We start from the raw sequence: 14,232 nt of genomic DNA on the forward strand, positions 1-14,232 counted from the left end.
CCCCCCGCTCCCCGCTCCCCGCCGCAGGGTGCGCGGAGCTCCGCCGGGAAAGGCTTTGGGGACCGATGGAGAACGGCTCGGCCAGCCCGGGTGCCGCGCTGGGCGGCAGCGGCAACCAGACCCTGGGCAGGATGCCCCGGCAGCCCCTGGAGCTGCAGGTGGTCACCATCCTCCTAGTGCTGCTCATCTGCGGGGTGGGCATCGCGGGCAACGTGATGGTGGTGCTGGTGGTGCTGCGCACCAAGCACATGGTGACCCCCACCAACTGCTACCTGGTGAGCCTGGCGGTGGCCGACCTCATCGTGCTGCTGGCAGCCGGGCTGCCCAACATCTCGGAAGTGGTGGCTTCTTGGGTGTACGGCTACGCCGGCTGCCTCTGCATCACCTATTTGCAGTACTTGGGCATCAACATCTCTGCCTGGTCCATCACCGCCTTCACGGTGGAGCGTTACATCGCAATCTGCCACGCCATCAAAGCGCAGCTCCTGTGCACCGTGTCCCGTGCCAAGCGCATCATCTTCTCGCTGTGGCTCTTCACTTCCCTCTATTGCCTCATGTGGTTCTTCCTGGTGGACACGACACAGGTCACCTTCTCAGATGGGGCACAGGTCAGCTGTGGCTACCGGGTCTCCAGAAGCCTTTACATGCCCATTTACTTTTTGGATTTTGCCGTCTTCTATGTCATCCCCTTGGGGCTGTCAACTGTCCTCTATGGCCTCATCGCCCGCATCCTCTTCATGAGCCCCCTGCCCGCCACCCCGCAGCACTCCTGCCTGGGCTCCACGCACCAGGGCGGCTCCCTCAAGCTCTCCTGCCGGGGCAACAAGGGGGCCCTGGGCTCCCGCAAGCAGGTAGGGGCTCCTCGCCGGGCCGGGGCGTGCTGGGCTGCGGGCAGCACTGTCAGGGGCTCAGTGCTTTGAGGGACATTCTGGCAGGGGATGGGGGACACCAATATTTTGTTTCCCTTTGTGGGGGGAGTGGAGAGGGTTGGTTTGCTGCATAGAAGCCCTCCTCCAAGCTGAGTTGAAGTCTGGCAGCACAGATGGGCTCCCCATGCTTTCGTTGAGCTCTGCAGACCAGGACAGGGCTCCAGCATTGCTTGGGAGAGGCAGGAGTGCAGGGGTGTTTGCTGGATATTTAATTACTGATTGCCTCCCCGAGGAGGGGAGTGCTGGGTCACATTATGGGGACTCACCTCCCAGGCAGGGTCCTGGGAAGGTGACCCCATATTTAGAGGAGCAAAGGGAGGGGAGAGCTGTCATGAACCCCTGCCCTTCGAGCCCAGCCCTGGCTGCAGCCCCGGGTCCCTGCAGCTGGGGACGGCACCTTGGTGTCACAGTGGTGTGTGTTTGCCTCTCAGCGACTCCTCTGTTATTCAGCTGCCCACTCACTCCCCAGCTCCTTCTCCTCCCACCTCCTGCCCCTGTTCCTCTTTCTCTGTCCACGTGGACAATTACTGTCTCTTGCCCCATCTGCTTGGACAGGTCAGCATCTGGACATGGGACACTCTTGCCTGCTTGCTGGCCATTTTCAGGAGATCATCCCATTTTGGTGTCAAACTTTGCATAGGCAGAGCTAGTTTAAAGGAAAGGGCTGAATCTGGTACTCTGGCTTAAGTCCCTGAAATCACCAGTTCTGTTTTTATTTTGAGTGAGCAGGAGTGATTTCCAGACAGCCTGAAATAGGCTTTAGCCTTGTTTTTCCAACTCAGTATCTTATTGCCTGAACTGCACAGGAACCTCCATTCCCCAGGAGAGACAGTTCAGTCACAGAGGGGAAGCAAACAGCCCAGAGAACTTGTATTTCTTCATGAACTTCTAAATCTTTCCAGTTCAGCTTTTTCTCCCTTTTGCTCCAGCACAGAAAGGTTTAAAGCAAGTCTTGACTTCTGCAAAAGTACTTGCTTGCTCTCCCAGGGTCACTGGCTGCTGCGGGAGCCTTGAGCAGGGTATTTGGCAGCGAGGTCTCTACAAGGCAGTACCTAAAGGTGGGGGCCGATGGCCCCCTCCTTCCAGAGCAGCCGCTGCAGGGGCTGTGCCGCTCCCCCCACGGTGCTGTGCGTGGAGCAGCCGTGGTGCACACAGCGTGCTCCAGCATCATTAGGACAAGTGGCTGAGGCCATTAGTCATGATGGGCGCTCCAGCTCCTGAAAACATCTTGTGCTTGCTTTTCTGTTACACTAGGAGTTTTCTTGAGGTCGTCATTACCTTCTGAAATATCTCAGCATGCAAAGATTTCCCCTGGCTGGCCTGACATCGCAGAGCTGGCATCATTAGGAATAAAGATGGCACTGAGTTCTTAAATTGTAAAGCAGTTTCCCAGGGCTTCCAGTTATGGTTTGTTGAATGCTTCTTCCTGATTTCACACCAGCAGCTCTTGAAAGCAAGCTATGTTAAGGGTGATGGAGGAAGAAACCCCAGCTGTGTGACCGGTGGCATGTGTCTGACACACAGGTTGGTTGGTGGCTGTCAGATGGATGCGGCACTGCACCTCAAAGGTGGCTGCAATACAGGTTTTTCCATGAACATCTTTCACAAGTTGGATGTGACATATGACATGATTGTGTCATTTTATAAATAAACGTAGGGACTGTCCATAAAATCAGAGGGGGGAAAACCAGGATCTGGGAGTTCAACTTTAACCATTTGATTGATTGCTGAGGGGATCTGCTGCATGCTTGGTGCAGAAATAAGTTATCTGTGCACCAAAGCCAAGTAAAACCACACAGCTATTTTGAGAGTCTTAGGCAGTGTGAACAGGAGTGCTTGAAGCATAAAGAATCCAGATCCTGTCAAGGCATCTACCTGAGCACTGCCTGAAATCCAGCCAGAGGCTTTTACTGGCAGTGCAATGGATTGAGGAACAGGAGCTGCAGTGAGTCATAATTCTGTATCTAGTTACGAGGGAAAAACAACAACCTGACCACCCAGGGAGGAAGGAGGCCCCTGGACACCTCAAGGGGTCAGCACTGGATTCTGCCTGGAATTTGGCTCCCTGAGTAGGGGTATCCAGGGCCACAGGAAGGGTATTTTCCGGGATATGCTGCAACATGCAGGAGCCTGGAGGGGTGGTGGGTGCAGAGCAGATGGGAAGTGCAGGCTGAGAGCTGAGGAATGGGCAAATCACTAAGGAAAGGATTTTAATGTGAGCAAAAAGGTAGCTGAATCCATTCATGCCAGCAGAGCTGGCAGATGGAGATGCTGGATAGGAGAAGGGGCTTAAAAGCGAGCAGAGAATAGAGCATTCCCATGGCCAGTGGGACCCCAGTGGCACATGTGGATGACCAAGACAGAGGTGCATGTGCCCCTGTGAAGGAGCAGGGCAGTGTCCAGGGGGCTATGTCCACCCCAGCACCCCCAGCACCTGGGTCTGTGGGACACCTCACCAGCTTGGCTTCAGCAAAGGTGCGAGAGGCACAGAGGGGACCTGGGTGCTCTTCTCCAGGCGAGGATCACCTCCAAGGAAACCAATGGCAAACCACCCCCCCATGCATTGGGCAGGTACGAGCCCTAAAAGGGAACAGCTTGGACACCAGTGTCCTGTGTCATCTTCACCAGAAGAAAGGTTTCCTCTTTGATTTTCTGATAGCCATGGCATCACTGCCCTCAAAGCCAGAGGAAACCTGCCAAAAGAAGAAACAGATAGATCTCAACTCAGATCACTGGATTCTTCTTTGCAATAGCTGATGCTGACTGAGGAGCTCATAAGCTTGTAAGTTTCCTTGCATCACCTGTGGCCAGGGTGGAAATGAAAGGGCAGCTTGACAGGTAATACTATCAGCATCTTGTGCTCACCTGAGGAGTGCTGGCAGCCCTTCAGAATGTCACCAGGAACTTGCATGGGGGTCCTTGGTGAAGGGTCTTGTCCTGAGCATCAGAAGTGAGGACACAGCATCAGAAACTGCTCTAATAACCAATGCTGGTGGTCTCCAATCTGACAGGGTGATGAGGCGGCTGTGACAGTGATGCTTGTGCTACCAGTGGGGAAAACTGAAGTGAGGGTGCAGCTTCTTTAAAATGCAGTTGCCATGTTGACTAAACCACTAAAGACACCATTAGAAATCACACTTGCAAGTTTGGTCCAAAACAGCAATAGTGTTGCTGTCTGACAGGCCTCACGTGTGCAGCGAGAGCTTCACAAGACCCTGCAGACAGCAGGTTGTGTCCCAGTAAAGCGGCAAAGCTGGACCCCAACCCTGCAAACACCTTTCAGTTTGTTGGGGTGATGGTGTACAAGAATCTGCCAGATTCTCATCACAGACCAGTGGTGTGAGAGTAGTTTGGCTCCCGAAGGATCTGTCAGCCAGGAGAGCAGAGCGGGGTGGAAGGGAGAGCATTGGGTGTGTGTAGCTCAGGTGGTCCCACTGACCACTCACCACAGGGTACAGGCACCCAACACTCCTTCTCCTCTGGCCTCTCTTTACAGTCAGAGGGGAACTCTCTCTTCCAGGCCCCATGCCCAGAGTCTCCTGACCAAAAGGGGCTATCCTTGTTTTCTCCCTTGCCTCTAAGGAGCCAGGATAGTTGGGGATGTTTGGCTGTGGAGATGCGGAGTTTGGAAATTAAATTCTCACTGTGTGCTCCTTCGCAGTCCCAGAGCTGCACAACTTCCTTTTCAGAGCATGAAGATGCTGCTGTTCCCTCACTGGCCCCTCTAAAACACCTACGTCCAGAGCAGGACAACACTAGGCAGGAGGTTTTTCTGTATTTATTACCTAGAGAAGCAAAGCACCACAGGTACAAACCCCAGCCACCTCCAAGCATGTATTTCACCTGCCGGAGAGGGACCGCTAGAGGGAGTGGATCCCTAAAAAAAGGATGCTGCAGCTCAGGATGGTGGTGCCTGGACAAGGGGGGTGGACACTGACTGGGGAGAAGCGTCTGTGGCCTCGGGGACAGAGGCAGAGGCTGGACACAGCGCTGCAAGAGGAGATGTGTTGGAAGGGCTGTGCAGGGATGCAAGATGCTGACCACCTCGTATGGAGTGAGAAGGATGCTCAGTGTGGGTTTACTCTGGGAGTTACACTGGGCTTGTCCCACGGAGGTGCCTGGTGGAAGATGAACTGCTCTTTAGCTTTGGCATAGGGACCCAGGATGTAGTCAGGGGTCTGTACAGCAGATAACCTTGGCCACCCAGCAACAACAACTGGCTTACACGCTGAAAAGTGGCTTTCTGCTAAATACCAATTGTTCTAGTAAAACATCCCCTTCTCTTGTACACATCCTTGACTTGCTTCTATCCATAGCTCCTTTACAGCTGTTGTGTGCACACATTATCCACAACAGAGTTGCTGCAAAACACTTGTCAGAAAAATCATCCCTGAGCTGGTGTTTCCTTGCAGGATGGTTGGAGGCCACAGCAAAACTCGGGCTTTTTTTGGGTGCAGCTGTTTTTTGGGGGCCATAATTCAGAACTACTCCAGTTGGTAATAAATGTCCCAAGCTCTCCTCAGTGCTGATTAGGTTCATTTTTCACATGAGCACCAGAAGTAAATTCATAGCACTTCAAGTGTGCTACAGCTACCTCAGCAAGGTAGAGTGAGGGAGCATGGAGACAGGTTTCAGCCGTGCATGCAGACGACACTGGAGATTCTTTCCCCACAGTGGAGATGTGAGAGTGAGTTTGGGATAGATTGTTAGGTTTTTATCTAGAGAAGACATTCTGTGTTGACACAACTTTGCTGAAGTTGCATCCAGGAGAACACAGTCCGTATGGACAGTTGGCTTTAAAAGGCAAATTTCAATCTTATAGCAAGGGCAGGGCAGGGCTGCCTGTCCCAGTGTGTGGTCTGGATGCAGCACCCTTGGGAAGCATTGAAGGCATTTAGTGAGATGGAGATAATATCTTCATGGTGCTGTTTCCAGATGGCATCACCTCCCAGGACAAAGACAGCTTTGGGGCTGTAGGACACGTAGGAAGTGCTCTTTGGATGACACCACTCTGTGGTCTTCTGCCATCTGGAGGGAGGTGTTGAGGTGTTGGGGGCTTGCTCGGGTGGGAGCTGGGCAAGCGCTTGAAGGTGCTGCCTGCATTCCCATAATGAACCAGCCAAAAAACAGGGGCTAAATGGCTATTCATGGCTAAAAAGCAGATGAATCACTGGTTCTTTTCCATACTACATTTCTTTTGGTCTCAGAGAGGACCAGAATGAGCTTACTTTTCAGCCTTATCAGGATACAGTCCCCCAGCATTGTCACTCAGATGCACAGTTCAGATCACTCTTCACAAACATTGTGGGTTCCTGAACAGTAAAGCAAGGCAGGATTACAACAGTCGAAAAGCCAAAGATGTTTCACTCTCAGGAGACAGCACCTGAGCAGTATTAATGTGTTAGCTTTAAAGGAGACATTTCAGCTATACAGAAACCTCCTGGCCATAAGGGACACCTGCCAGAGAGCAGAGCTAAGTGTGTAAAAGCTCAGGGATTTATTCAACCCAGTCCTGCGGGGGGACCTCTGCGTCTTGGGAACTGGGACAACCGCTCAGTGAGGAGTGCCTGCGTCTCAGTGAGGACCTGCAGAGGTGTGGTATCTTGCAGCGACCCTGCTGCCTAGGACTGCTGAAGTTGATGGAAAGACTGCCACCAACCTTGTCCCCAAGACAGCCCTTTAACATGGACCCTTCCAGGCAGGATGGGGACACATTCAATCTCTGTATGGGATGGAAAAGCACAGAGCCTGCCCTCAACTCCCAGGAGGAATAAACTGCTTAGTAGGGAAGAATTAAATTCTGACTGAGATGGTACTTAGGATCACTTAAACTGAGGAGATGACTGCATTTTGCTGTAGTGTTCAGCTATTAGCACAGTTTTGTTCAGATAAACTTCATTCCGGTTCTTGGAAAATAAACCTCAGATTCATCAAAAATATGGCAAAAGCAATTCTCTCTGCAAACCTGAGAAGTGGGTCTGTGGAAGGCAGCAGGCTGGCTGAATGCTCCCTTGCTGCCGTGTCTATTCGCTTAGATGGTTAGAACACAGGTCCCATCCATATGCACTGCTCAAGTGGCATATGGTGTTGAAGCAAACTGCTCCTTCCTAGGCTGATCTAGTATCTGGGAGCAATCTGCTCCCAGGTCTTGCAGTACAGATTACAGCGATACTGTCTCACAACTACTGTCAGGATGCTCTTTCTCCTGAATTGCCCTGCCAGCCTTGGTGGAGGCAGCGGCTACAACCATGCTGGTACGTAGAGATTTTGATTGTGGTCAACTGTGTGCCAAGCAGCTGCTGTCCACTCCCAGCCTTTCTGTTCAGGAGTATTTCTGTGAACCAGACTATGCTCCCAGCAGCTGCACGCTAGATAGGGTGGCTTGAAACCAGAAGTTTGTGTGACAGCTCTTGACCTTCTGCATCCAGCCAGCCCTTGTAAAAGGCATTGAAAAGCTCCAAAGTTGCCTTTTACTGACAAATCTTGTACAATCTCTCATTTGGGCAATGTCTTATTGCCAAAAGGCAGTAAACTGTGGCAGCAAACATGCTGCAGTCTTAGCAACAGCCTCAGCACTCACTGTATCACTGCAAGATCTTATTCTGGGAAGTTTCCTCACATTCCCATTAAACCACACACAACAAACCACTTCTATTTCAGCCTCAGTTTGACAATAGTCCCTTTCTTGTAAGGAGGGCTTTGTTGCCACTACCAACCACCCCCAATTTCTACTCAGAGCATTACAGGAAGGCATAGTTGCTTGTGACTAAGTAAAAAAACATTCCAAGAAAAGCTGAGTGACTGTGAATGTGATCTAAGTGCTTATTTCCCTGTCGAGAACTGGAGTCATTGCACAACTCCACTTCTCATGTTTGAAACACCACTGCCTTAATATGCATGTGGCATCAGTGTTTACTCATACTTTCCTCCTTGGAGACGTGTGTATTCTGTAAGTATTTGCTGGAGGATGATTGTCACCTACCAGAAATAGCTTTCAAAATTATTAGGAACTGGAGTTTCAGTACAAAAACCCATTTTCTTAAACAAGCTCAAGTCGAGCTGAGGACAATTACTGCTCACTTCTGAATTCTCAATTTCTTCTTGTTCCTAATATGTTAATGTAGTACTTCCCTAGTGTGCTGCAAATTAAAATAACCCACACCAATTAGCTAAGTAACTCCCATATCAGCACAAGTAGGAATTTGTGTCAGACTCTAGGCAGTCTCCTCTGCTCTCAGTGCTGCTCTGTACTAGGAGTCTATCCCTGGGAACAGCATAGCTGGTGTAGGAAACCAGAACATCCTTGGCAGGGAGTTGAATTCGGCAGTTTGGCACCACCCAAAATTAGGACCTCTTCTGCACAAGTTATTTTCCCCATTGGTTTATTGTTATGTAAGATTTTCAAATTTGCTCTGTGGTACAGAAATTCCCATGATTATCCCAGCCCTTTTCCAGGCTGGCAGATGCTTGCCCTAAAGAGCTTTACAGGGTCTTCAATGGTAGGTGAAAACCTGTCATTTAAGGGGGTTATTTATGCAAGAGTGTTTAATGAACAAAAGCCCCATGGTTTGTGTGCCTATTTTGAATGTTTAAAGAGAGATATAAGCAATGTGTAGACTGAATTAGCTGTCTGCACCGTTTCTCCAGGCGAGAAAGCTCTGCTGAAGGTTTAGCATCACATGACTATTTTTTTCGTATTCCTACTGGCAAGGTGACCAAAATGCTGGCTGTCGTGGTGGTCCTCTTCGCCCTTCTGTGGATGCCTTATCGCACGCTGGTGGTGGTGAACTCTTTCATGGACCCTCCGTACCTGAACATCTGGTTCCTCCTCTTCTGCCGCATATGCATCTACCTGAACAGTGCCATCAACCCCATCATCTACAACCTCATGTCACAGAAGTTCAGGGCTGCCTTCAGGAAGTTATGCAAGTGCAAAGAGAAGAGCGCTGAGAACCCGGTGCCGTACACCGCCCCAGTGTACTACACTGTTACGAAGGAATATTCTCATGACAGCTCCGATCACAATGTCACTGAACAAGAAGATCTGAACAGTCTCCCTGCACCTGCAAAGAAGAACAAGCCTGCCAAATAAATCCTGGGACCCTGAAACAACGCAGACAGTGGGAGCTATGTGGCTGCATGCACTGTGTTGGGAAAGTGCCAACAGAAATTGTTTTGGCATTGCAGGAAGCTTAACTTAATACCTCTACAGGGCATTTAACAAAACAGATCGTTAGAGGCAAATTAATTTGCTTTTCCTTAATGCTAACTTATTCTTGTTTGGTGAAGTGTTGGGCACAGGTCAATGTTTAGCATTTTAAAAGAATCTGTAGTTAAATATAGCAGTGCAATGCCATTCTATATTACATGCAAGTGCAATTGTCTGCTGAGTTGGGCCAGATTATCCAAAGGAAATCCAGTAAGAGAAGGGCATTCAAGGAAAAAAACCCTCTTTCTGCTGGACCAGTTTTCTTACAAGGGTGAGATTCACCTACTCAAATTTACATGCGTGTAACACGGACACCCCATGTGAGCAGCTCCTCTAGAGTCCTTTTAGAGTTAATGGGGACAAATAGGCACTTCCAGGAAGGAGCTCCTCTCATCTCAGCATAGTCCTCTGAGGAATACACATACCTACTGAGATGAATGCCTCCCGAGATGTGACTATTTCTGACCACTGACTGTAAAGGGACTCTCTCAGGTGGAGACTCCTGCGCTAGGAATAACTGAAGTTGGGTGTCATGAATCTCACCTCATGCTTCTGGAAATATTGCAGTGCTGGTAGCACATAAATCCAAAGTCCAGACCAGTTGGATTTGTTACAGAAAAATGAACAAACTAATAATGAGTGTTCCCTTAGGTAACAGTAGTATTTCCAACATTGTGGTCTAAGGATATTTTTCCTTTTCTGTCCAAATTCCTCTAGCTGCTTTGGCTGGATACCATAGCTTTGTCCTGTAAGCCCCACTGTGGTGTAGCTGCATGTCGCTCTCTGTCCCAGCTACAGTTGCATTTCAATGGCAAGTGAAGCAATTCTCTTATTTCCTGAGAATAATTTGTGAGTTTTGTGATGATGCACTGACTATAAGATATTAACAGTACTCATTGCTGCTGTCATCTTGTGAACAAAGTGGATACTCATAAACTGGAGCATTGAAGAAACCAGCCCAAGGACATTTGCCCTGGACTTGCAAGAGGCTCTCTGGACTAGGAGTAAAGTGAAACAGATTACACAAGACAAATAAAACAAGTATCAGCCACCAGTAACCCTCAAGTTACTGTAAAAAACTATTGAACAGCCATTTCAGCCTCACTAGTTAACACTGTTTTTCACCAAACTGTAGCATCAAAAGATCTTAGAATTTTGCATTCACTTTGGAAAATATCTATGTGATATTTTTAAGAGCACAAGCTGTTAAGTAACCATTCTGCATCTTTGGGAAATCACTTCCCTAGGCGAGTCAGAACAAGACCTCACCTCCCACCAATGCGTCAGGAACTGTCCAGGACCTATTTCATTTTGGTGTAGGGTGGCTTTGCATGTATGATTATTATATTGTGAGTTATTACACTATCTACTTTTCCCCCTAAATAACTGTAGGCTGAGGGAAGAGAGCATTGTTTTTGCCATTATTTGAAACTGTGTGTTTGGAATTTAAGAATTTATGCAATTTTTTTGTGTTATTTTGCATATATTGGGAATTTAGGAACAAAGTTGATAAGAAAGTCTGCACAGAGATTTGGGATTTGCTTCTTGAAGAAAATGGAAATGTTTTTGCTATGATGTGAGAAAATTGTTACACTTTACAAAAGAAACCAGGAAATGAAATAATTTGCTTGTAACAATCTTTTCTTTAGTACCGATTTTTTTTTCCCATTGGAACCTATTTTTCCTTAGCAGTTCAGAACAAGCCATTGGTAAAAGCATCTGCATACAGACCAGAGCAGTAAGGATCAGGGTGCCTCAGAGTAGGGCACAGGAGGACAGGGAGCCCTGGGGCAGCTGCTGGTCCCCTGAACGTGGCAAAATCCAGGGCTGAGGTTTGGATGTGTCAGCTCTTATGTGGGATGGGTTGAGGCTAACAGGAACAACTTACTACATAGCCCAGAGCTAAGCTGGGTTCCTGTGATAACAAGCCCTTCTTCCAGTGCATCAGAGCCATTTCCTCAAAACATGACCGGTTCTTCCCCTTAAGTCACTCCATGCCCTCTCTAACCAGCACAGGAATTAATTTTCTCCATCTTCACAGCTAACTGTGGCTTGCAGCTCCCTGGGGCATGGGGCCCTGCGCATGCAGGCACCTTTGGGTACACATGCCATAGCCAGCCCCAACAGCTGGAGACATACAGTGAGCAGCAACACATCCTCTCCTTGCCCCTTTCCCTCCCTGCTCCCCTGCCAACTAATCTGTACAGCTATAAGGGGATGAGGGATGCCAAGGAAGGAAGAGAGAAGAAAAATAACCTTTCTTAGCATTGCAGTAAACTGGTAACAACACCCTGTAAGCATGGTGGGGTTGGAGAGGAGGATGAGAAAGAGCTGGGACTGTGGCTCTGCAACCCCACGAGTTCGCTTTGGTACAGTTACTAGATGACAGTGATGAAGCAGAGCCCAGCTGCCCTCGGGGCTGGGGGGCTGCAGAGGATGGTGCCTCCCCAGGGCATCAGGCACAGGGAGCATCTCCTCAGGGATGCACTGCCAGTCCCTCACCCTGTAGCTTCACACCCAGAGAACAACAGGAAAGCCAGCTTTGCCCTGAGGCCAAGTGGGAAGAAGATTTACTGTCCAAGCTTAGAAACACACCTGCATCCTAACTTAAAGCATTTCTCAGGCATGAGATGTGCAGTTTGACAGATGGCCTTGTTCTCTGCAAACCCAAGTAGCAGCTCAACTCCGAAGCATCTCCAGCAGGATCTTTTCCACCGCCCCATCACATTTCCAGTCTTCACTGTTCTGCTTTACGCTTATTTACTCCAGACAGAGACATCCTAAAAGCACTATTGTACTAATTAAATTTCAGCCCCAGGCCAACAGCTTGTTGGTAGTTCTGAAATTTTTGTTCAACATACTTGGGATTCAATTAAAACCCAGTTTGTTTCTCCCCTTTCTGCACTTATCTGCCAAGTACTGCATAACCTTTTGATATTTTTTGAGAAGTAATTGGCAGATAAATTCCCCCAGCACCACGAGATCTCTAGCAAATGCACCAGAGCATTAAACTCTGTAGATGAGGAATGAGTTCCTGCTCCTTCTCCCTCCATGTATTCTGACACACTAGGAGGAGTTGAGAGAGTTTTAAGTGGAAGTGGAGGTGGAAGGTCATCACTCTGCTAAGGAGATGCTGTTTGAGAGGACAGGCAGCTGTGTGCTGGTGGGAAATAAATCACCAGCAGAAAGGAATTAAAATAACTAACTCATCACTGTGATTTAACCTTAATTTCTTATAAGAAATCAAAGACCATGCTTCAAGCTTGAGCCTGGATTACCTTGTACCCTGCAACATCCCACCCTGCTCATAAAGTCTGAAGCTGCATTTTACCATTAGCATTAATTTACTCTAAACGGCATGAGCGTAGGCTGTGAGTTTATAAATATGCCAACAAGTAGGGAATCTATTACTCCTAAATAATTTACCACATTGAAGCCGCTTCTCAATTTGATCTTACCTGTTAGTTTCTTGATTAAAGACCTTCCAGTGCTTGTTGACCTGGTAAAATGCCATCTGCTTTCTTCAGTTACACAGCAACAACTCCCCTGGCAGGAGAGGGGGGAACATGGCACTGCTGTAGAGCCCTGGGGAGGGGGATGAATTTCTGAGCAGTGCAAAGAGGGGGATGGAGGAGGAGGTAGCAGCTTGGGGAAGGGTAAGTGATGTTTATGGGTTGGGAGAACCATGGGGTAGCTGAAGCTCATGATATTCACCAGAGATGTCCAGTGTAGGAGACACTATGTCCAGCATGTCTACCTGAAACTGGCTGGTCCCAAGGCATTGGTGATAGAGGCCGCACAGTAATCACCTCTGTGCAGTGCACGGATGGGTCCCCAGCAAGGGTTATTTACTCCTGCAAAACACAGAAGTTTAAATAACTTAACAAAATTTTCAGTTTAAGCTCCAATCATGTTGTCTTCTTACCTTGTCTCTAGATTTGGGTAGTGGAAAAGGTACTTTCAGGGGGAAAATTGGGCATCCACACCAATCTGTGCCAGAGGAGAGCATGGCCATGCAGATGTCTCCCTGAGAGAACCTCTTCCCCCTGCGATACACACCAGCATCCCAGGAGCCAGCCTGCCCCAGGGCCACATTTGGGAGTAACCCACAAAACACCAGCACTTCCCTAAAAAAGGGATGAAAACACCACAAGGGCACCTAACCCCTCCCTACAACCAGAGCAGGCTATTAGAGCTTGGCTTCTGCTCTGTGGTACAATCCTGTGAAGAGCACATTACTAAGATTAAAATAGTGGTACCTTTAAATTAGCAATACTTAGGTCACTGAAGAAGATGATGAGCAACCGCTTAAATTTTATTTGAGACACAAGAGAGGGTGAACCACCCGTTAGGGAATGACTTTGATACAGCCCCTTTTCAATCCAGTCTGGCCCTCAGCTGCTTCTTTGAACTAATTAGTTCAAGCAGGCCTCAATTAAGGAGCTGCTAATAAAGCCTGAGGGATAGTTCTACAGCAATATTAATGTGATCACTCAGCAGTTATTTGTTATTTTGCAGTTTCTGATTCCCAAGGCCTCTGGAGAGCTCTTTGGCCAGTGCTACCCCCAGACCTGCCTCCTCTCTGCTTGCTCAGACCTTGCTCCTCAGCACTCTTCAAACCACGGCATCCATTTTGGGGAGCACGCTGTGATGCATGGCAGATGTGAGCTTGCCAGTCCCAAAGGACTGACTCTAACTTACTAAAACACCCTCAGTTTAGCAGTTAACCAGCCCTGCCCCTTTCTGCCCTGACAGAGCTTAAACGCAGACCCTTATGGGAGGGCACTGATGGCATTGTTTGTGCCCTAAATCGGGGCACCTTCCCAGGTATTGCCTGAGGGAACGTATGTGACTGCAACACCACGTCCCCTGCACCATGGGTGATGGGCAGAAGTATTAAGGACAATCTGTTCTTTTTAATTGTTGTATTTTCTTTAATAACCACCCTGTGAATTGTACTCTGAGTGTACTGTTTCTATAGAGACAGGGGATGCTGCAAGTGCACACCAGCAACCACTTGCTGCTCCTTCAAAAGGGAATGCCTGAAGCCATGAGCCAGGAAGCCTTTAAAAGGTTTCGCCTCTCAAGAAGAAG

At 48.7% G+C, this 14,232-nt stretch overlaps 1 protein-coding gene across 1 annotated transcript; it reads left to right on the forward strand.

Annotated features, from left to right (window-relative positions):
- Positions 1-65: 65 nt before the first annotated feature.
- LOC113487552 (thyrotropin-releasing hormone receptor-like) lies at positions 66-9,021 on the forward strand. Its single transcript, XM_026862218.1, has 2 exons — positions 66-851; positions 8,641-9,021. Exons 1-2 carry the CDS (start codon positions 66-68, stop codon positions 9,019-9,021), a joined length of 1,167 nt encoding a protein of 388 aa, XP_026718019.1.
- The last annotated feature ends 5,211 nt before the right edge of the window (positions 9,022-14,232 follow it).

This window comes from Athene cunicularia, assembly GCF_003259725.1.
Source record: "Athene cunicularia isolate RWA chromosome 20 unlocalized genomic scaffold, athCun1 chr20_part1, whole genome shotgun sequence".
In the NCBI taxonomy this organism is placed as follows: domain Eukaryota; kingdom Metazoa; phylum Chordata; class Aves; order Strigiformes; family Strigidae; genus Athene; species Athene cunicularia.

Excerpts from the sequence above, each read along its gene's own strand:
- LOC113487552 (XM_026862218.1), top strand. The coding sequence starts at position 66 with ATGGAGAACGGCTCGGCCAGCCCGGGTGCCGCGCTGGGCGGCAGCGGC. Across the intron at positions 852-8,640 it reads CCCTGGGCTCCCGCAAGCAG|GTGACCAAAATGCTGGCTGT; the intron begins GTAGGGGCTCCT and ends CCTACTGGCAAG.